This window comes from Ranitomeya imitator, chromosome 1, assembly GCF_032444005.1.
Source record: "Ranitomeya imitator isolate aRanImi1 chromosome 1, aRanImi1.pri, whole genome shotgun sequence".
NCBI lineage: Eukaryota > Metazoa > Chordata > Amphibia > Anura > Dendrobatidae > Ranitomeya > Ranitomeya imitator.
In genome coordinates this window covers 1214660514-1214684836 of record NC_091282.1, presented here as the reverse complement: position 1 = coordinate 1214684836, position 24323 = coordinate 1214660514, and the positions used below count along the sequence as shown (strand labels likewise).

Genomic DNA, 24323 nt, shown 5'->3' with positions numbered 1-24323 from the left:
TTTCCAGGTTTTGTCTTACAGTTGACTCATTACAAGGTATAAAGTGATGGAAATTCAGGAGCTCATGTTCATTGCTTCTTACTCCTAGGAATGGTTATATATCCCCCTCTATACAGAGCCCCCTGTTATATATCCCCCTGTATACAGAGACCCCTGTTAAATATCCCCCTGTATACAGAGACCCCCTGTTATATATCCCCCTGTATACAGAGACCCCCTGTTATATATCCCCCTCTATACAGAGCCCCCTGTTATATATCCCCCTGTATACAGAGACCCCCTGTTATATATCCACCTGTATACAGAGACCCCTGTTATATATCCCCCTGTATACAGAGACCCCCTGTTACATATCCCCCTCTATACAGAGCCCCCTGTTATATATCCCCCTCTATACAGAGACCCCTGTTATATATCCCCCTGTATACAGAGACCCCCTGTTATATATCCCCCTGTATACAGAGACCCCCTGTTATATATCCCCCTCTATACAGAGCCCCCTGTTATATATCCCCCTGTATACAGAGACCCCCTGTTATATATCCCCCTGTATACAGAGACCCCTGTTATATATCCCCCTGTATACAGAGACCCCCTGTTATATATCCCCCTCTATACAGAGCCCCCTGTTATATATCCCCCTCTATACAGAGACCCCCTGTTATATTTCCCCCTCTATACAGAGCCCCCTGTTATATATCCCCCTCTATAGAGAGACCCCCTGTTATATATCCCCCTGTATACAGAGACCCCCTTTTATGTATCCCCCTCTATACAGAGCCCCCTGTTATATATCCCCCTGTATACAGAGCCCCCTGTTATATATCCCCCTCTATACAGAGCCCCCTGTTATATATCCCCCTCTATACAGAGACCCCCTGTTATATATCCCCCTCTATACAGAGCCCCCTGTTATATATCCCCCTCTATACAGAGACCCCGTTATATAGCCCCCTCTATACAGAGCCCCCTGTTATATATCCCCCTGTATACAGAGCCCCCTGTTATATATCCCCCTGTATACAGAGACCCCTGTTATATATCCCCCTCTATACAGAGCCCCCTGTTATATATCCCCCTCTATACAGAGACCCCCTGTTATATATCCCCCTCTATACAGAGACCCCCTTTTATGTATCCCCCTCTATACAGAGACCCCCTGTTATATATCCCCCTCTATACAGAGCCCCCTGTTATATATCCCCCTGTATACAGAGACCCCTGTTATATATCCCCCTCTATACAGAGCCCCCTGTTATATATCCCCCTCTATACAGAGACCCCCTGTTATATATCCCCCTCTATACAGAGACCCCCTTTTATGTATCCCCCTCTATACAGAGATCCCCTGTTATATATCTCCCTCTATACAGAGCCCCCTGTTATATATCCCCCTCTATACAGAGCCCCCTGTTATATATCCCCCTCTATACAGAAACCCCCTTTTATGTATCCCCCTCTATACAGAGACCCCCTGTTATATATCCCCCTCTATACAGAGACCCCCTTTTATGTATCCCCCTCTATACAGAACCCCCTGTTATATATCCCCCTGTATACAGAGACCCCCTGTTATATATCCCCCTCTATACAGAGATCCCCTTTTATGTATCCCCCTCTATACAGAGACCCCCTGTTATATATCCCCCTGTATACAGAGACCCCCTGTTATATATCCCCCTCTATACAGAGCCCCCTGTTATATATCCCCCTCTATACAGAGACCCCCTGTTATATATCCCCCTCTATACAGAGACCCCCTTTTATGTATCCCCCTCTATACAGAGATCCCCTGTTATATATCCCCCTCTATACAGAGCCCCCTGTTATATATCCCCCTGTATACAGAGCCCCCTGTTATATATCCCCCTGTATACAGAGACCCCCTGTTATATATCCCCCTCTATACAGAGCCCCCTGTTATATATCCCCCTCTATACAGAGACCCCCTGTTATATATCCCCCTCTATACAGAGACCCCCTTTTATGTATCCCCCTCTATACAGAGATCCCCTGTTGTATATCCCCCTCTATACACAGACCCCCTGTTATATATCCCCCTGTATACAGAGCCCCCTGTTATATATCCCCCTGTATACAGAGACCCCCTGTTATATATCCCCCTCTATACAGAGCCCCCTGTTATATATCCCCCTCTATACAGAGCCCCCTGTTATATATCCCCCTCTATACAGAGACCCCCTTTTATGTATCCCCCTCTATACAGAGCCCCCTGTTATATATCCCCCTGTATACAGAGACCCCTGTTATATATCCCCCTGTATACAGAGACCCCTGTTATATATCCCCCTGTATACAGACCCCCTGTTATGTATCCCCCTGTATACAGAGCCCCCTGTTATATATCCCCCTGTATACAGAGCCCCCTGTTATATATCCCCCTCTATACAGAGACCCCCTTTTATGTATCCCCCTCTATACAGAGCCCCCCGTTATATATCCCCCTGTATACAGAGACCCCTGTTATATATCCCCCTGTATAGAGAGACCCCCTGTTATATATCCCCCTGTATACAGAGACCCCCTTTTATGTATCCCCCTCTATACAGAGCCCCCTGTTATATATCCCCCTGTATACAGAGCCCCCTGTTATATATCCCCCTCTATACAGAGCCCCCTGTTATATATCCCCCTCTATACAGAGACCCCCTGTTATATATCCCCCTCTATACAGAGCCCCCTGTTATATATCCCCCTCTATACAGAGACCCCGTTATATAGCCCCCTCTATACAGAGCCCCCTGTTATATATCCCCCTGTATACAGAGACCCCTGTTATATATCCCCCTCTATACAGAGCCCCCTGTTATATATCCCCCTCTATACAGAGACCCCCTGTTATATATCCCCCTCTATACAGAGACCCCCTTTTATGTATCCCCCTCTATACAGAGACCCCCTGTTATATATCCCCCTCTATACAGAGCCCCCTGTTATATATCCCCCTGTATACAGAGACCCCTGTTATATATCCCCCTCTATACAGAGCCCCCTGTTATATATCCCCCTCTATACAGAGACCCCCTTTTATGTATCCCCCTCTATACAGAGATCCCCTGTTATATATCCCCCTCTATACAGAGACCCCCTTTTATGTATCCCCCTCTATACAGAGACCCCCTGTTATATATCCCCCTGTATACAGACCCCCTGTTATGTATCCCCCTGTATACAGAGCCCCCTGTTATATATCCCCCTGTATACAGAGCCCCCTGTTATATATCCCCCTCTATACAGAGACCCCCTTTTATGTATCCCCCTCTATACAGAGCCCCCCGTTATATATCCCCCTGTATACAGAGACCCCTGTTATATATCCCCCTGTATACAGACCCCCTGTTATGTATCCCCCTGTATATAGAGCCCCCTGTTATGTATCCCCCTGTATACAGAGCCCCCTGTTATATATCCCCCTGTATACAGAGACCCCTGTTATATATCCCCCTGTATACAGAGACCCCCTTTTATGTATCCCCTTGTATACAGAGACCCCCTTTTATGTATCCCCCTGTATACAGAGACCCCCTGTTATACATCCCCCTGTATACAGAGACCCCCTTTTATGTATCCCCCTGTATAGAGACCCCCTTTTATGTATCCCCCTGTATACAGAGACCCCCTGTTATATATCCCCCTGTATACAGAGACCCCCTGTTATATATCCCCCTGTATACAGAGACCCCCTTTTATGTATCCCCCTGTATACAGAGCCCCCTGTTATATATCCCCCTGTATACAGAGACCCCCTTTTATGTATCCCCCTGTATACAGAGACCCCCTTTTATATATCCCCCTCTATACAGAGCCCCCTTTTATGTATCCCCCTGTCACCTCTCTCCTTCGGCCCCCCTGTGACGTTATCTGCCCCGGGGTTCACTTACTTTTCCCGCTTTCCTGCAGCCGCCATGTACCGTAAGGATAAGAGTGTGCAGATGAAGAGCAGCGCCTCCGCCCTGTACAACAACCTGAGCGTGCTGCCCATCAGCGACAAGAGCCTCACCTACTTCACCGTGGTCCACGCCAACACCGTCAACATGGTGAGCGCCTCGGCCGACGGCCTGAACTTCTCCCACCGCCAGCTGCAGTCTAAGGAGGGGAGCGTGGCGCTGAGCTCCTCGCTCATCACACAGGTCAGTGTCTGCGCGAGTGGGCACCTCCGTGCTGCTCTGGTGGGCACCTCCGTGCTGCTCTGGTGGGCCGTCCGTGCTTCTCTGGTGGGGCCCTCCGTGCTGCTCTGGTGGGGCCATCCGTGCTGCTCTTGTGGGCCCCTCCGTGCTGCTCTGGTGGGGCCGTCCGTGCTGCTCTGGTGGGGCCGTCCGTGCTGCTCTGGTGGGGCCGTCCGTGCTGCTCTGGTGGGGCCATCCGTGCTGCTCTTGTGGGCCCCTCCGTGCTGCTCTGGTGGGGCCATCCGTGCTGCTCTTGTGGGCCCCTCCGTGCTGCTCTGGTGGGGCCATCCGTGCTGCTCTTGTGGGCCCCTCCGTGCTTCTCTGGTGGGGCCGTCCGTGCTGCTCTGGTGGGGCCCTCCGTGCTGCTCTGGTGGGGCCGTCCGTGCTGCTCTGGTGGGGCCCTCCGTGCTGCTCTGGTGGGGCCGTCCGTGCTGCTCTGGTGGGGCCATCCGTGCTGCTCTGGTGGGGCCGTCCGTGCTTCTCTGGTGGGGCCCTCCGTGCTGCTCTGGTGGGGCCATCCGTGCTGCTCTTGTGGGCCCCTCCGTGCTGCTCTGGTGGGGCCCCCCGTGCTGCTCTGGTGGGGCCCTCCGTGCTGCTCTGGTGGGGCCCTCCGTGCTGCTCTGGTGGGGCCGTCCGTGCTGCTCTGGTGGGGCCGTCCGTGCTGCTCTGGTGGGGCCCTCCGTGCTGCTCTGGTGGGGCCGTCCGTGCTGCTCTGGTGGGGCCGTCCGTGCTGCTCTGGTGGGGCCGTCCGTGCTGCTCTGGTGGGGCCCTCCGTGCTGCTCTTGTGGGCCCCTCCGTGCTGCTCTGGTGGGGCCATCCGTGCTGCTCTTGTGGGCCCCTCCGTGCTGCTCTGGTGGGGCCCTCTGTGCTGCTCTGGTGGGGCCCTCCGTGCTGCTCTGGTGGGGCCGTCCGTGCTGCTCTGGTGGGGCCGTCCGTGCTTCTCTGGTGGGGCCCTCCGTGCTGCTCTGGTGGGGCCATCCGTGCTGCTCTTGTGGGCCCCTCCGTGCTGCTCTGGTGGGGCCCTCCGTGCTGCTCTGGTGGGGCCGTCCGTGCTGCTCTGGTGGGGCCCTCCGTGCTGCTCTGGTGGGGCCGTCCGTGCTGCTCTGGTGGGGCCATCCGTGCTGCTCCCCTCCGTGCTGCTCTGGTGGGGCCCCTCCGTGCTGCTCTGGTGGGCCCCTCCGTGCTTCTCTGGTGGGGCCGTCCGTGCTTCTCTGGTGGGGCCCCTCCGTGCTGCTCTGGTGGGCCCCTCCGTGCTTCTCTGGTGGGCCCCTCCGTGCTTCTCTGGTGGGCCCCTCCGTGCTTCTCTGGTGGGCCCCTCCGTGCTTCTCTGGTGGGGCCCTCCGTGCTGCTCTGGTGGGGCCCTCCGTGCTGCTCTGGTGGGCCCCTCTGTGCTGCTCTGGTGGGCCCCTCCGTGCTGCTCTGGTGGGCCCCTCCGTGCTTCTCTGGTGGGGCCGTCCGTGCTTCTCTGGTGGGGCCGTCCGTGCTGCTCCTGTGGGGCCCTCCGTGCTTCTCTGGTGGGGCCGTCCGTGCTTCTCTGCTGGGGCTCTCTGTGCTTCTCTGCTGGGGCCGTCCGTGCTTCTCTGGTGGGGCCGTCCGTGCTTCTCTGGTGAGGCCGTCCGTGCTTCTCTGGTGGGGCCGTCCGTGCTTCTCTGGTGGGGCCGTCCGTGCTGCTCTGGTGGAGCCGTCCGTGCTTCTCTGGTGGGGCCGTCCGTGCTGCTCTGGTGGGGCCCTCCGTGCTGCTCTGGTGGGGCCGTCCGTGCTTCTCTGCTGGGGCTCTCTGTGCTTCTCTGGTGGGGCCCTCCGTGCTTCTCTGGTGGGGCCGTCCGTGCTTCTCTGGTGGGGCCGTCCGTGCTTCTCTGGTGGGGCCGTCCGTGCTTCTCTGGTGGGGCCGTCCGTGCTTCTCTGGTGGGGCCGTCCGTGCTGCTCCTGTGGGGCCCTCCGTGCTTCTCTGGTGGGGCCGTCCGTGCTTCTCTGGTGGGGCCGTCCGAGCTTCTCTGGTGGGGCCGTCCGTGCTTCTCTGGTGGGGCCGTCCGTGCTTCTCTGCTGGGGCCGTCCGTGCTTCTCTGGTGGGGCCGTCCGTGCTTCTCTGGTGGGGCCGTCCGTGCTGCTCCTGTGGGGCCCTCTGTGCTGCTCTGGTGGGGCCGTCCGTGCTGCTCCTGTGGGGCCGTCCGTGCTTCTCTGGTGGGCCCTGCTGTGCTGCTCCTGTGGGGCCCCTCCGTGCTGCTCCTGTGGGGCCCCTCCGTGCTGCTGTGGTGGTCTCTTACTTCTGTCCCACTCTTGTATTTCCAGGCCTCCTGGTGCGCTCTGCCATCCCGGGTTCTGCTGGTTCTGACCTCTCAGAAGGGGATTCAGGTTGGTTCTGGTGTCGCGCTTTGCTCCGCACTGGTTTCCTTTTCTTGGATTTTCTTACCTCTTATTTTTGCGTTCTTCTGACAGATGTACGAGTCTGACGGCTCCATCATGGTGTATTGGCATGCCCTGGATGCACTGGAGACTCCACAGGGTAGGTGTCCGAGTGACAGCCTCGGGCTATCCATGCATGGTTTGGGGGGTTGGGGCAGCGCCGACTATCTTTACATATATAATGTGGGGGCTGGGCGCATTGCTGGGCTTTATTTTCATATATGATGTGGGGGGTTTAGAGGCAGCATCAGACTGTCTGACTGGGCTAGCCTAATGTATAAGATTTGGTGGCTCTGGGCTATCCTTACATGTATGATGTCGGGGGCGAGGGCAGCGCTGTCCTCTTTTTTTCATACATGATGTAGCTTTGAACTATCCTCACATGTATGATGTTGTGGGAGGCAGCTTCAGGCTATCCTTACATGTATGATGTTGTGGGAGTTAGCTCCGGCTATCCTTACATGTATGATGTTGTGGGAGTTAGCTCCGGCTATCCTTACATGTATGATGTTGTGGGAGGTATCTCCGTCTATCCTTACATGTATGATGTTGTGGGAGGCAGCTGTGGGCTATCCTTACATGTATGATGTCGGGGGCGAGGGCAGCGCTGTCCTCTTTTTTTCATACATGATGTAGCTTTGAACTATCCTCACATGTATGATGTTGTGGGAGGTAGCTCCGGCTATCCTTACATGTATGATGTTGTGGGAGTTAGCTCCGGCTATCCTTACATGTATGATGTTGTGGGAGGTATCTCCGTCTATCCTTACATGTATGATGTTGTGGGAGGCAGCTGTGGGCTATCCTTACATGTGTGATGTGGGAGGTATATCCATCTATCCTTACATGTATGATGTTGTGGGAGGCTGCTTCGGGCTATCCTTACATGTGTGATGTGGAAGGTATCTCTGTCTATTCTTACACGTATGATGTTGTGGGAGGTAGCTCCAGCTATCCTTACGTGTATGATGTTGTGGGAGGCAGTTGTGGGTTATCCTTAAATGTATGATATTGTGGGAGTTAAATCCGGCTATTTTTACACGTATGATGTTGTGGGAGCAGCTTCAGGCTATCCTTACATATATGGTGTTGTGAGAGCAGCTTCAGGCTATCCTTACATATATGGTGTTGTGAGAGCAGCTTCAGGCTATCCTTACATATATGGTGTTGTGAGAGCAGCTTCAGGCTATGCTTACATGTATGATGTTGTGGGAGGTAGCTCCGGCTATCCTTACATGTATGATCTTGTGGGAGGCAGCTGTGGGCTTTCCTTACATGTATGATGTGGGAGGTATCTTCGTCTATCCTTACACGTATGATGTTGTGGGACGAAGCTCCAGCTATCCTTACACGTATGATGTTGTGGGAGGCAGCTGTGGGCTATCCTTAAATGTATGATGTGGGAGGTATCTCCATCTATCCTTACATGTATGATGTTGTGGGAGGCTGCTTCGGGCTATCCTTACATGTGTGATGTGGAAGGTATCTTTGTCTATTCTTACATGTATGATGTTGTGGGAGGTAGCTCCAGCTATCCTTACGTGTATGATGTTGTGGGAGGCAGTTGTGGGTTATCCTTAAATGTATGATATTGTGGGAGTTAAATCCGGCTATTTTTACACGTATGATGTTGTGGGAGGCAGCTTCAGGCTATCCTTACATATATGGTGTTGTGAGAGCAGCTTCAGGCTATCCTTACATATATGGCGTTGTGGGTGTCGGTAGCTTCAGGCTATCCTTACATGTATGATGTTGTGTGAGGCAGCTTTGGGCTATCCATATGTCACGAATGACAGGGAGGATACCTTTATCATCCCCACCGCTGACACTAATATGTCATGAACCGGGGTTGTTTGGTTGCCCAGTTTTTTTTCTGAAGGGGATTTATCTATATCCCACTTCCCAGTTCCGGTTTGGAACTTGCAGCTCTCTGGCGCCCCCCTTACCCTCAGGTCAGACAGGGTACTGCACATAGGATAATTGGTCACCAGAAAGGCTGCCTACTATGTACTGGCTAATGGGCACACTGCAGCGAGGGAGATATAACTACTCCCACTCAGGCGGGAACAATAATTATCAATGACGTCCATCGCTTCCAGTCTTCCCCAAAAGCATAGGGCAAATCTGCCACCAGCTCCAATTTCTTAATTAATAACGGGTACGGAGCCAACCCAAATGTCACGATATGGTATGAAATATCATAAGTTTAGTTGCTCGTCAGCTCATGAGGTGGGCTAAACCCCCCCCCCTTCACTAGCTGACTCTACTTGTTTCTCTCTGGGCTACGGACTGTATGCTAGAAGGGGTTTTTATTGCCCTGGGGTTGTAAATTCCAGGCTCAGAGGAAAGTCCCTCACCCCTCCCACCTTCACTAGTCAGAACTGGTAAAGTGGCTCCAAAATTCATGAAAGATCCTTTGTTTGGTTTTGGTACGATATTATGCACCATGTTTACGGTAAGAACACGAAAATATATATTCGTATTCCCACTCGGTGTAGGTACCCATCCCTTGAAACTCGGGCTTCTAACTCCGTCTGGTAAAGAAGTAAGGTTTTCTCTGTAAATATGTATCCCAGATAGGACATATTTGATCTCATTAGAATGCTCACGTTAATCCGAGATGAATGATAGGTTTGGTCTGACTCTGTCATGTTTTGTAGTGAAGTTATAGAAATTAGAGAGAATAGTTTAAAGTTTAGGCAGAAGGTAGAGAGAGGAGGGTCTGGATAAGCCAGCCTTTCTGTGATGTCACAGCCTCAAGGTATTAAGTTGTAGCAGGCTCCCCAGCTCACACTCTTCTGCTGATGTCTCCTGCTGGACTGCTTGTCTTCTGAAGCCAGCAGCACGTCCAAATGAGCTGGGACATATGGAAAAACTCCACTAGCCTGGATGCCTGTCATGCTTTAAACATGTGAGTGTTGCTTTTCCCATTTATTCCCTTTATGTTATAATTACCCATGTACATATTTGCAATTGTCTCATTTGTAACTTTTTTATAAAATATTTTTGATAACGCACTGCCTAATTTTTAATGGGATATACTATTATATGTTAGTTCTTCTCCATGCTCTAAAAACCGTACCCTAAGTCTTCTGAAGGGAAAACGCTACTGTTACTGTTGTGTTGGGTTAGCTTCGGACCCGTTTAATCGAAGCTGGTGGCAGCGAAAGTGCGCTGACTGTTGGATTATGCTGAAGCAACTGCGGGTTTGATAATTATTGTTCCTGCCTGAGTGGGAGTAGTTTACCGCGTCGCTGCAGCGTGCCCAATAGCTAGTACATAGCAGGGAGCCTTCCTGGCGACTAATTACCCAGGGTGCAGTACCTAATCTGACCTGAAAGTAAGGGGGCGCCAGAGAGCTGCAAGTGTTAAGTGGAACTGTAAGCGGGATATACATAAATCCCTGCAGTTTGTGGTATATTGAAAGCAGTGGGATACCTAGAATAAGCCCCTGCTGTAAGCAAGAGGTCAATAGCCTTGTGTGTGGTTTTTCATCACATCGTGGAGTGGAGGGATAACTAAGATAAGCCCCCCTGCACATGTGATAGCCGTCTGTTGGCCTAAAGTCACCCCGACCCGTGACGTAGGGGTGACGGTCACGGTGTGAATCCTGACCAATTGGTGACAGCGGTCAGGGGAATCGTGACACCAAATTAGTAGCGTAATTCACTTCAGAGGACGTGACAGTACGTTATACAGCAAGGAGAAACGAAGCTAGTAATTTTATATATTTTACTCCAAAAAGGTAGGCAGTGTTTACAAAAGAGTAAAAAAAAATTAAAAAAGTAGACCAGTATCGTATGTACAGTACAAATACAAATTAAAAGGGATTAAAGTTGAAAAAACACTTACAGTTCATTATATCATTTCATAGCAGAACATGCGGTGCGGAGGAGGGGTGATACATCAAGATGCATTACAGAGCGTCTCTCAGCCAGCTTCCTGGTCAAAGCCTAGTGAAAAATGAGCTCTCATGGTCTTATACCCTTGGTTGTGACATCACTGAGTGGGCGGAGCTATGGAATGCACTCCTACTTTCTCAGAGGAACTCAGAGTTATGGAACATTCATATCCACCTTAGCTCCAGGATGCAGCCTCGTATAGAGACAACGGAATTCCCATTAATCTTGCGACTAGCATTCTATTACGACCAAACATGACCTGACTATGCACCGCAAGTAAGCAGTAATTCGTTTCTCGGATACCAAGGGTACAGGAAATTGGAAAACCCACTGGAAGATAGCCCGGCCGATGCACATACCAAATATATAACTTTCATATCTCTGTCACTAATTGGGGTCAAGTTATGCCTTACTATTAAGTTTCTACAGGAACAAAAGCGCACATGGTTTCAGAGAAAGGCCTGGTTTTCTGCACACTCCTGCATTCGAGAGGGAGGGGGGACAGAGTCCTACACTGGAGTTTCATGTTACAGCTGTATTGTCAGCAGGGAGCAAGAGCTGGGAGTAAGGGGGATAGGAAAGCCTGCAGCGTGTGTCTGTGCTCAGCTTTAATAGATGTAGCAGAGCTCAGTGTGTGTGATCCTAGACAATCAAATACCTCATGTTCGTGACACCTTACATGTATGGTGTGAGAGGTGGCTTCGGGATATCCCTTAATGTATGATGTGGAAGTCAGCGCCAGCTATCCTTACATGTATGATGATGTGGGTGTCGGTAGCTTCAGGATGTCCCTACATGTTTGATGCTGTGGGAGTCAGCGCCAGCTATGCTTACATGTATGATAGTGTGGGTGTCGGTAGCTTCAGGCTATCCTAACATGTATGATGAGGTGGATGTCGGTAGCTTCGGGCTATCCTTACATGTTTGATGATGTGGGTGTTGGAATCTGCGGGCTATCATTACATGTATGATGATGTGAGTGTTGGTAGCTTCGGGCTATCCTAACATGTATGATGATCTGGATGTCAGTTACTTCGGGCCATCTTTTCATGTATGATGATATGGGTGTGGGTAGCTTCGGGCTATCCTTTCATGTATGATAATGTGGGTGTCGGTAGCTTCGGGCCATCCTTACATGTATGATTATGTGGGTGTCGGTAACTTCGGGCTATCCTTACATGTATGATGCTGTGGGTGTCGGTAGCTTCGGGCTATCCTTACATGTATAATGATGTGGGTGTCGGTAGCTTCGGGCCATCCTTACATGTATGATGTCCTTGTGTACATGATGTTGTTGGTGTCGGTAGCTTCGGGCTATCCTTACGTGTATGATGCTGTGGGTGTCGGTAGCTTCGGGCTATCCTTACATGTATGATGCTGTGGGTGTCGGTAGCTTCGGGCTATCCTTACATATATGATGCTGTTGGTGTCGGTAGCTTCGGGCTATCCTTACATGTATGATGATGTGGGTGTGGGTAGCTTCGGGCCATCCTTACATGTATGATGATGTGGGTGTCGGTAACTTCGGGCTATCCTTACATGTATGATGATGTGAGTGTCGGTAGCTTCGGGCCATCCTTACATGTATGGTGTCCTTGTGTACATGATGTTGTTGGTGTTGGTAGCTTCGGGCTATCCTTACATGTATGATGATGTGGGTGTCGGTAGCTTCGGGCTATCCTTACATGTATGATGCTGTGGGTGTCGGTAGCTTCGGGCTATCCTTACATATATGATGCTGTTGGTGTCGGTAGCTTCGGGCTATCCTTACATGTATGATGATGTGGGTGTCGGTAGCTTCGGGCCATCCTTACATGTATGATGTCCTTGTGTACATGATGTTGTTGGTGTCGGTAGCTTCGGGCTATCCTTACATGTATGATAATGTGGGTGTCGGTAGCTTTGGGCTATCCTTACATGTATGATAATGTGGGTGTCGGTAGCTTCGGGCTATCCTTACATGTATGATGATGTGGGTGTCGGTAGCTTCGGGCTATCCTTACATGTATGATGATGTGGGTGTGGGTAGCTTCAGGCTATCCTTTTCATGTATGATGATGTGGGTGTCGGTAGCTTCGGGCTATCCCTACATATATGATGCTGTGGGTGTCGGTAGCTTCGGGCTATCCTTACATGTATGATGATGTGGGTGTCGGTAGCTTCGGGCTATCCTTACATGTATGATGATGTGGGTGTCGGTAGCTTCGGGCCATCCTTACATGTATGATGATGTGGGTGTCGGTAGCTTCGGGCCATCCTTACGTGTATGATGTCCTTGTGTACATGATGTTGTTGGTGTCGGTAGCTTCGGGCTATCCTTACATGTATGATAATGTGGGTGTCGGTAGCTTCGGGCTATCCTTACATGTATGATGCTGTGGGTGTCGGTAGCTTCGGGCTATCCTTACATGTATGATGATGTGGGTGTGGGTAGCTTCGGGCCATCCTTACATGTATGATGATGTGGGTGTCGGTAACTTCGGGCTATCCTTACATGTATGATGATTTGGATGTCAGTTACTTCGGGCCATCTTTTCATGTATGATGATATGGGTGTCGGTAGCTTCAGGCTATCCTAACATGTATGATGATCTGGATGTCAGTTACTTCGGGCCATCTTTTCATGTATGATGATATGGGTGTGGGTAGCTTCAGGCTATCCTTTCATGTATGATGATGTGGGTGTCGGTAGCTTCGGGCCATCCTTACATGTATGATGATGTGGGTGTCGGTAGCTTCGGGCCATCCTTACGTGTATGATGTCCTTGTGTACATGATGTTGTTGGTGTCGGTAGCTTCGGGCTATCCTTACATGTATGATGCTGTGGGTGTCGGTAGCTTCGGGCTATCCTTACATGTATGATGGTGTGGGTAGCTTCGGGCCATCCTTACATGTATGATTATGTGGGTGTCGGTAACTTCGGGCTATCCTTACATGTATGATGCTGTGGGTGTCGGTAGCTTCGGGCTATCCTTACATGTATGATGATGTGGGTGTCGGTAGCTTCGGGCCATCCTTACATGTATGATGTCCTTGTGTACATGATGTTGTTGGTGTCGGTAGCTTCGGGCTATCCTTACATGTATGATAATGTGGGTGTCGGTAGCTTCGGGCTATCCTTACATGTATGATGCTGTGGGTGTCGGTAGCTTCGGGCTATCCTTACATGTATGATGCTGTGGGTGTCGGTAGCTTCGGGCTATCCTTACATATATGATGCTGTTGGTGTCGGTAGCTTCGGGCTATCCTTACATGTATGATGATGTGGGTGTGGGTAGCTTCGGGCCATCCTTACATGTATGATGATGTGGGTGTCGGTAACTTCGGGCTATCCTTACATGTATGATGATGTGGGTGTCGGTAGCTTCGGGCCATCCTTACATGTATGATGTCCTTGTGTACATGATGTTGTTGGTGTCGGTAGCTTCGGGCTATCCTTACATGTATGATGATGTGGGTGTCGGTAGCTTCGGGCTATCCTTACATGTATGATGCTGTGGGTGTCGGTAGCTTCGGGCTATCCTTACATATATGATGCTGTTGGTGTCGGTAGCTTCGGGCTATCCTTACATGTATGATGATGTGGGTGTCGGTAGCTTCGGGCCATCCTTACATGTATGATGTCCTTGTGTACATGATGTTGTTGGTGTCGGTAGCTTCGGGCTATCCTTACATGTATGATAATGTGGGTGTCGGTAGCTTTGGGCTATCCTTACATGTATGATAATGTGGGTGTCGGTAGCTTCGGGCTATCCTTACATGTATGATGATGTGGGTGTCGGTAGCTTCGGGCTATCCTTACATGTATGATGCTGTGGGTGTCGGTAGCTTCGGGCTATCCTTACATGTATGATGATGTGGGTGTCGGTAGCTTCGGGCTATCCTTACATGTATGATGCTGTGGGTGTCGGTAGCTTCAGGCTATCCTTACATGTATGATGCTGTGGGTGTCGGTAGCTTTGGGCTATCCTTACATGTATGATGATGTGGGTGTCGGTAGCTTCGGGCTATCCTTACATGTATGATGCTGTGGGTGTCGGTAGCTTCGGGCTATCCTTACATATATGATGCTGTTGGTGTCGGTAGCTTCGGGCTATCCTTACATGTATGATGCTGTGGGTGTCGGTAGCTTTGGGCTATCCTTACATGTATGATAATGTGGGTGTCGGTAGCTTCGGGCTATCCTTACATGTATGATGATGTGGGTGTCGGTAGCTTCGGGCTATCCTTACATGTATGATGCTGTGGGTGTCGGTAGCTTCGGGCTATCCTTACATATATGATGCTGTTGGTGTCGGTAGCTTCGGGCTATCCTTACATGTATGATAATGTGGGTGTCGGTAGCTTTGGGCTATCCTTACATGTATGATAATGTGGGTGTCGGTAGCTTCGGGCTATCCTTACATGTATGATGATGTGGGTGTCGGTAGCTTCGGGCTATCCTTACATGTATGATGCTGTGGGTGTCGGTAGCTTCGGGCTATCCTTACATGTATGATGATGTGGGTGTCGGTAGCTTCGGGCTATCCTTACATGTATGATGCTGTGGGTGTCGGTAGCTTCGGGCTATCCTTACATGTATGATGCTGTGGGTGTCGGTAGCTTTGGGCTATCCTTACATGTATGATGATGTGGGTGTCGGTAGCTTCGGGCTATCCTTACATGTATGATGCTGTGGGTGTCGGTAGCTTCGGGCTATCCTTACATGTATGATGATGTGGGTGTCGGTAGCTTCGGGCTATCCTTACATGTATGATGCTGTGGGTGTCGGTAGCTTCGGGCTATCCTTACATGTATGATGCTGTGGGTGTCGGTAGCTTCGGGCTATCCTTACATGTATGATGCTGTGGGTGTCGGTAGCTTCGGGCTATCCTTACATGTATGATGCTGTGGGTGTCGGTAGCTTCGGGCTATCCTTACATGTATGATGATGTGGGTGTCGGTAGCTTCGGGCCATCCTTACATGTATGATGATGTGGGTGTCGGTAGCTTCGGGCCATCCTTACATGTATGATGCTGTGGGTGTCGGTAGCTTCGGGCTATCCTTACATATATGATGCTGTTGGTGTCGGTAGCTTCGGGCTATCCTTACATGTATGATGATGTGGGTGTCGGTAGCTTCGGGCCATCCTTACATGTATGATGTCCTTGTGTACATGATGTTGTTGGTGTCGGTAGCTTCGGGCTATCCTTACATGCATGATAATGTGGGTGTCGGTAGCTTCGGGCTATCCTTACATGTATGATGATGTGGGTGTCGGTAGCTTCGGGCTATCCTTACATGTATGATGCTGTGGGTGTCGGTAGCTTCGGGCTATCCTTACATGTATGATGATGTGGGTGTCGGTAGCTTCGGGCCATCCTTACATGTATGATGATGTGGGTGTCGGTAGCTTCGGGCTATCCTTACATGTATGATGTGGGAAGCAGTGTCGGCTATCCTTCTATGACGTGGTGGTAATTCTCTTTTCCCCCGTGGACAGCTCAGGCCGTGTTTGCTCGTGGCATCGCCCCGGCTGGAGGACGCTACATCTGTGTAGGTGAGATACCCAGCATATATGAGGGGGGAGTACACATCTGCCAGGGACCACCATACATCCTGGCGCTTCTCCGTGGTGCGGTGGTGACTGCCGGCGAGTGTCCTGGGGTGGGCAGTCATTGTTTAGATGTTGTAAGTCCTGCACATAGATCTGGGGGAGGGTATTATGCTACGTTCACATTTGCGCCGTGGGGCGCAGCGTCGTCGACGCATACCGACGCATGCGTCATGCGCCCCTATCTTTAACATGGGGGGCGCATGGACATGCGCCGTATGCGTTGTCATGCGTTTTATGACGCATGGGTTTTTTGGCGCACCAGACAGGGCGCGGACGACGCTACAGGTTGCAGTTTTGATGCGTCACATTTCCGAAGAAAAACGCATGCAACGCACCTGCGTCGTAAATGCGCCAAAAAAACACATTAGTGTCTATGAAAAACGCATAGGGCGCAGGTGCCTGCGTTGAGCCGCGTTTTTTGACGTTGTGTATGCGTTTGCCATGCGTTGTGGGTTGCGTCGACGACGCTGCGCCAAACAACGCAAATGTGAACGTAGCCTTAACCAGTGGAGCGCCGGATGACTAGCACTGAGTGGAGGTCCTGCTGTATGGCTCAACGGTGCCTCCACTTCTGCCATGCTGCTGCTTACCCGATGGAGCGAGATCCAAAGACATCTAGACTGAGGCTTCACTCCAGAGAGCGTCTTCTGCTCCTCACCCAGGGTTCCTCAACTCTCTGCAGGGACGTCCGCCGGCCTCGTCCTGGTGTTTGACATCCCGGCCAAAGGCACCAACATCACACTGACAGAGGTCCTGGCCGAGCACAGGGACGCCATCACCGATATCGCCTGCGAGACGTGTGAGGGCAAGGTGAGACTGTTACAGCCAGCCTCCGTACTCGCCTCCGAATTACCCTCCCATACTTACAGGATCCTCCCCTTACATGCCTCCTACTATACACAGGATCCTCTCCTATATACATGATCATCCCCCTATATACTGGATCCTCCCCTTACCTGCCTCCTACTATACACAGGATCCTCTCCTATATACAGGATCACCCCCCCTTTATACTGGATCCTCCCCTATATACTGGATCCTCCCCTTACCTGCCTCCTACTATACACAGGATCCTCTCCTATATACAGGATCATCCCCCTATATACTGGATCCTCCCCTTACCTGCCTCCTGCTATATACAGGATCATACCCCTTTATACTGGATCCTCCCCTTAACTGCCTCCTACTATACACAGGATCCTCTCCTATATACAGGATCATCCCCCTATATACTGGATCCTCCCCTTACCTGCCTCCTACTATACACAGGATCCTCTCCTATATACAGGATCATCCCCCTATATACTGGATCCTCCCCTTACCTGCCTCCTACTATGCACAGGATCCTCTCCTATATACAGGATCACCCCCCCTTTATACTGGATCCTCCCCTATATACTGGATCCTCCCCTTACCTGCCTCCTACTATATACAGGATCATACCCCTTTATACTGGATCCTCCCCTTACCTGCCTCCTACTATACACAGGATCCTCTCCTATATACAGGATCATCCCCCTTTATACTGGATCCTCCCCTATATACAGGATCCTCCCCTTACATGCCTCCTACTATACACAGGATACTCTCCTATATCCAGGATCATACCCCTTTATACTGGATCCTCCCCTATATACTGGATCCTCCCCTTACCTGCCTCCTACTATATACTGGATCCTCCCCTTTATACTGGATTCTCCCCTTACCCGCCTCCTACTATACACAGGATCCTCTCCTATATACAGGATCATACCCCTTTATACTGGATCCTCCCCTATATACAGGATCCTCCCCTTACATGCCTCCTACTATACACAGGATCCTCTCCTATATACAGGATCATCCCCCTTTATACTGGATCGTCCCCTATATACTGGATCCTCCCCTTACATGCCTCCTACTATACACAGGATCCTCTCCTATATACAGGATCATACCCCTTTATACTGGATCCTCTCCTATATACAGGATCATGCCCCTTTATACTGGATCGTCCCCTATATACTGGATCCTCCCCTTACATGCATCCTACTATACGCAGGATCCTCTCCTATATACAGGATCATACCCTTTTATACTGAATCCTCCCTGTATACTCCTCCCCTTAATACTGGCCCCTCCCCTATATACGGGATCCTTCCCTTACATGCCTCCTACTAAATACCGGATCCTCTCGCTGTATACAGTGGCGTGTAAAAGTCTGTGCGCCCCTGGTCAAAAAAATTGTTATTGTGAACAGTTAAACAAGTTGAAGATTAAATGATCTCTATAAAGCATAAAGTTAAAGATGACACATTTACTTGATCGTATTGCATGCACTTCTTCTTTTTTTGAGGTCTCGCCACAGAATTTCAATGATGATCAGATCAGGGGACTGTGAGGGCCATTGTAAAACCTTCATCTTGCACCTTTTGAAGTCATCTATTATGGATTGTGACGTGTGTTTAGTATCATTCTCCATTTTTAGCAGCCAGCCTCTTCCTCTTTTCACCTTCAGATTTTTTACAGATGGTGTTATGTTTGCGTCCAGAATTTGTTGAAATTCCATTGACTCCATTCTTCCCTGTACCAGAGAAATGTTCCCTGTGCCATTGGCTGCAACACAACCCAAAGCATTATTGATCCACCACCATGCTTAATGGTTGGCGGGATGTTCTTTTCCTGAAATTCTGTGCCCTTTTTTCTCCACACATACCTTCTATCATTGTGGCCACAGAGTTCTATTTTAACCTCATCGGTCCACAGGACTTGTTTCCAAAATGCATCAGGCTTGTTTAGATGTTCTTTTTCATACTTCTGACTCTGAATTTTATGGTGAGGATGCAGGAGAGGTTTTCTACTGATGACTCTTCCATGAAGGACATGTTTGATCAGGTGTATCTGAACAGTAGAACAATGTACCACAACTCCAGAGTCTGCTAAATCTTTCGGAAGGTCTTTTGCAGTCAAGTGGGGGTTCTGATTTGCCTCTCTAGGAATCCTACGGGCAGCTCTCATCTTGACCTCCTGGTACCGGCCATTTATTAATTACATTTCAAACTAAGGAAAGGGCAACTTGAAACACTTTGCTATCTTCTTCAAGCCTTCTCCTGATTTGAGGTCCTTCACCATTTTCAGAGTGCTCGGCAGCTGCTTAGAAGAAGTCATGGCTGCTGTTTTTTGACACCAGGTTAGAGGAGGCTGGATTTTTATAAAGCTGGGAAATTTGCATCACCTGGCCTTTCCTAACGATGATAGTGAACGAGCCATAACCCTAACAGACTAAATAAGGTCTGAAACCTTTGTCAAAGTTACCTGAGTACACAAATCTCCAAGGGTGCCCAAACTTTTGACTCAGCCCATTTTCTTTTATCTAATTTTTAAAATGGAAAAGATAAAATATATATTTGTCGATCACCCATGACAGGACCATCAGAGAGGGGATCCCTCCCCCTTTCAAGGACAAGAAACCTGTAGGCTAAAAAGGGCGGCATCTCTCCCTTGCATCAGTTGGTTTCCTGCCCTTGACGGGGAACTTCTTACAGGCGGACCTGAAGATCAGAAGATTGATGACAGAAGATATATTCTTTCCCGGGCCTGGCCAGTCAGCTCTGCCAGCAATCCTTTCCCTGCCTCGGCTGGTGTGGGGTCCCTGGAAGTGCCATGGTGGGTCCATGGGGACTTTCTCCTTCGCCTCATTGGGGGACACAGGACAGTGGGTGTATGCTTCTGCCGCCAGGAGGCTGACACTAAGTAAACTTGAAAAAAAAAAAGTTAGCTCCTCCTCCATCGTATACACCCTGACACTGGCTACCAGAGACTCGAGTTTATGCTTAGTGTCTCAAGGAGGCACATCTCTGGGTCCTGGATCGTTGGACCCGATTTTTTTCAACATCTTTGGATTGAAGGGGCGACGGACCTTTTTGAGGGTCCGATCTCCCCAAACCATCAACGGGCAAGTACGTGCGATGTTTCTCCACGTATCCTTCCCCGCTACGTGGGATTCTTCACCGGACTTAGCCCTGACCACCCTGAGGTAGCTAGACTCCAGGCTGTACAGGTGCCCGTAAGATGTCCGTGTGTTTCCCCCTGATTTCTACACCCCTGCGGGTGTTAGCTGGGGTGGTGGACGGTCCCTCTTTTTATCCTGGGGATAATGGAGATAGGGTTCCTGCACCGTCATTTGTTCTACCCCTCGCTGAGTGCGGTATGACAAGGGGGGCTCCTGGCATTACCTGCTGCTGCGTCCTCCGGGAGTGCGGTGCCTTTTTTAGCGTTGCTGATGCGTCTTGGTGTGCTGGGCCGGCGCTGCGGCATGATCCGGCTGCAGAGTGATCCGGCGCTGCAGCGTTAGGACAGCGGCGCTGCAGCGTGATCCGACGCTGTGGCGTTAGGACAGCGGCGCTGCAGAGTGATCCGGCGCTGCAGCGTTAGGACAGCAGCGCTGCAGAGTGATCCGGCGCTGCAGCGTTACGACAGCGGCGCTGCAGCGTGATCCGGCGCTGTGGCGTTAGGACAGCGGCGTTGCAGCGCAGCTACGCTGCAGCGTGATCCGGGCGGCGCCGCGGCGTTAGGAGCGACGCTGCGGGTATGTTCAGCGCCGCTGTCCCCCCAGAGGCTTCGGCCCTGCCTGGCTGCTTCAGGCGTGGGGCAGCTTCCTGGAGCCCGGGACTTCCGGCCATCAGACCGCGCTGTGAGGCTCCGCCCCCTCCGGCGCGTCACTTCCGGTTCCGGCTCTCCTCTCTCTAAGGGGGAAAAATTGAGGCCCCGGCTTCGGGCCTGCTCCAGGCCGCAGCATCGTTTGGCGGTCCCTCCCCCCTAAGGCCTGCTGTGCATATAAGACAGCGCTTTTGGGCTCCGCATCGTGCCTTCAGGTTCCATCACGGGGGACACAGGACTGGGGTAAGTGCTTCTTCCTCCATCTGGCTGAAGCATTCTTTTTGTCCCAGTCTCTGGCCGTGGGTATAGCTTTACGGATCGTTATGTCTAGAAGGGTTAAGACTCACACGGTTCTTTTTACCGGTTGTGTATCTTGTCGTGCCCCTTTTCCGCACGCCCAAAGTAATCGCCTCTGTGAGGCCTGTGACTCTGAACGCGCCCAGGAGCCCCCCCCCCCCCCCCCCCCTGCCAGTTCTCCAGTAGTCTCTCCGGCTCCGGTTCCTCATGCAGATGCTGGGGCAGCTCCGCCAGAATGGGTCATGTCCTTGTCGCAATCCTGTCTCGGAGAGGGCCTCGGGGTCTCAGGAGCCTTCGGCCTGCAGGGGCCGCGCTCGCTCTAGACAGACGCATGGAAAGCGGATTCGCAAAGCATCGTCCAGGCACTCAGGTGCTTCCGCATCCTGGAGTTCCGTATCTCGTTCTCCTTCCCCTGCAGAAAGCGGGGAAGTTGAGACTGATTACGAGTCAGAAGGGTCTCTTAATTTTGAGAAACCTGGTTTTCAGGAGTCGGTAGATAGCCTGATTGAGGCTCTCAATCAGTCTTTGGGGATAGAGGACGAGCTCGCCTCATCCTCTGATCATAAGGTCTCATTTAAGCGGGCTAAACGGGCCCATAGGGTTTTTTCCTCTCACCCTGAGTTTGAGCATCTGATTCAACGCAACCGGGAGCTCCCGGACAAGCGTTTTTCAGGGCAAAGAGCTCTGAAGGCCAGGTATCCCTTTGCTTCGGAACTTTGTAGTAACTGGGCAGGAAACCCTTCTGTAGATCCTCCAGTGTCCCGTTTAGCCTCTAACACGTTGCTATCTCTCCCTAATGGCTCATCGATTAAGGATCCTATGGATCGTCTTATAGAGAGCTTGGCTCGTTCCATCTTTGAGGCTTCAAGTTCAGCACTTTTTCCTTCCTTTGCAGCAACTTGGGTTGCCAGGGCTATGATTTCTTGGTCAGAGTCGTTATCTAAGGCTCTCCAAGAAGGTAATTTGTCAGCAGAATTGGCAGAAATGTCATCTCAGGTAGCAATGGCTGGTAGTTATCTGATTAACGCATCCCTAGATGCGGCAGATTGTGCTTCTTCGGCTGCATCTAATGCTATTGCCATCAGAAGGGCCCTTTGGTTAAGGTCCTGGCGGGCTGATTCTACCTCTAAAAAATCTCTTACATCCCTACCGTATCAGAGTGGTCGTTTGTTTGGAGAGAAGCTGGATCAGCTTATTTCTGACTCCACAGGAGGGAAGAGTAAGTTTCTTCCTCAGCAGAGGTCTAGACAGCCTTTTCGTCGCCAATTTCAGGCCCGTTTTAGAACCTTTCGCAACGTTAGATGGGCCCCAGCATCAGGCTCTCCTGTGCAGGGTCGACCCAGTCAGGACCGAGACTGTCGGACCCCTTATACGGCCAGCCAGGGGGGAAGAATGCGTCCCCAATCTACTAGATCCAGAGGATCTAGGACTCATAGATTTTCGGCTAAGTGACTGGAGGCCTCCTCTGGGTGTCTCCAACAGAGTAGGCGGACGTCTATTTTTATTTCGCCAGGTCTGGTTTCAGGTAATCCACGACCAGTGGGTTGGAGAACTCGTATCGTCAGGGTACAAAATAGAGCTGGTTCAGCTGCCTCCTCCCCGGTTCTTTCCATCCCGTCTTCCCAGGTCCAAGTCTCTTCGTCAAAGCCTGTTCAATTCCGTAGAGTCCCTTCGTATCAGCGGTGTCATTTCTCCTGTTCCAAGGGAGGAAAGGTTTCAGGGCTTTTATTTCAATCTTTTTGTAGTGCCCAAAAAGGACGGAGCAGTAAGGCCTATTCTAGATCTCAAACTCTTAAACAGGTTTGTCCGTGTTCGTCATTTTCGGATGGAGTCTCTCCGGTCAGTCATCGCCTCTTTGGAAAAGGGAGAGTTTTTGGCCTCAGTAGACATCCAGGATGCTTATCTACATATTCCCATCTTTCCACCTCATCAAAGATTTCTCCGGTTTGCCGTAAACAATCTACACTTTCAATTCACGGCATTACCCTTCGGGCTGGCCTCCGCTCCCAGGGTGTTCACAAAAGTCATGTCTACTGTGGTTTCCATTCTGCACTCCCGAGGTATAGTTGTCTTGCCATACCTAGACGATCTGCTGATCAAGGGACCGACTTTTCAATCTTGCAGGGAAAATGTCGGCTTTACTCTGGACACCCTTTCTCGTCTAGGTTGGCTGGTGAATTTAAGGAAGTCATCCCTACAGCCGTCCCGGAAGATCTCATTTTTAGGCATGATCTTCGACACCTCTCAAGCCCTATCAATCCTTCCCCAGGACAAGGTCCTAGCCCTTCGGCGGGAAGTGAGGAATCTTCAACAACCAGGCCCTCATACGATTTGGTCTGGCATGAGGGTGTTAGGAAAGATGGTTGCGACTATAGAAGCGGTTCCGTTTGCGCAGCTTCATCTTCGACCCCTCCAACAAGCAATCCTATCAGTGTGGAACAGAAATCCTCTCTCTCTCAACCGCAGATTTCGGTTGTCTCTCCAGGCCAGGCTGGCCCTCTCTTGGTGGCTAAACAGCTCATCTCTACTCAGGGGGAAGCCCTTTCCCCCAACCAATTGGCTAGTGGTCACAACAGATGCCAGTCTCCTGGGTTGGGGAGCAGTATTCTTTCATCACACTGCTCAGGGGCTCTGGTCTCCTCTGGAATCAGCCCTCCCCATCAATATCTTAGAGATTCGAGCAGTTCGACTAGCCTTGTTACATTTCCACCATCTTCTGGCAGGTCGCCGTGTCCGAATTCAATCGGACAACGCCACAGCGGTAGCCTACATAAATCACCAGGGGGGCACACGCAGCAAGGCAGCCATGCGGGAGGTAAAGCAAATCCTACTCTGGGCGGAGAGGAATCACTCTGTAATCTCAGCGGTCCACATTCCGGGCGAAGAAAACTGGGCGGCAGATTTCCTAAGCCGTCAGGGTCTGGCCTCAGGGGAGTGGTCTCTCCATCCCGAGGTATTTTTGCAGATTTGCCATCTTTGGGGGACTCCGGACGTGGATCTAATGGCGTCCAAGATGAATGCCAAGGTGCCCAGTTTTGTCTCCCGATACCGAGACCCCCGAGCGATCGCCGTGGATGCGCTGGTATTGTCTTGGAACCAGTTTCATCTCTCTTATCTGTTCCCTCCTCTGGCACTGCTCCCGAGGGTAATCAAGAAAATCAAATCAGAGAGAGCACCGGCCATCCTGATCGCTCCGGATTGGCCACGACGGACCTGGTATGCAGACCTGGTACAACTTCTCGCCGGGGTTCCTTGGCGGCTCCCCGATCGGCCGGATCTTCTATCTCAAGGGCCGATC

General features: G+C 51.0%; 1 protein-coding gene across 1 annotated transcript in view; it reads left to right on the top strand.

Moving 5' to 3' along the window:
• WDR54 (WD repeat domain 54) overlaps window positions 1–24323 on the top strand; it is a 69802-nt gene that overhangs the window by 28795 nt on the left and 16684 nt on the right. The window contains exons 2-6 of the mRNA XM_069745020.1: window positions 3922–4151; window positions 6477–6539; window positions 6624–6690; window positions 15977–16033; window positions 16773–16900. Coding sequence (XP_069601121.1) covers window positions 3927–4151; window positions 6477–6539; window positions 6624–6690; window positions 15977–16033; window positions 16773–16900 — 540 coding nt within the window. The 5' untranslated portion in view covers window positions 3922–3926. The remainder of the gene's footprint in view (window positions 1–3921; window positions 4152–6476; window positions 6540–6623; window positions 6691–15976; window positions 16034–16772; window positions 16901–24323) is intronic.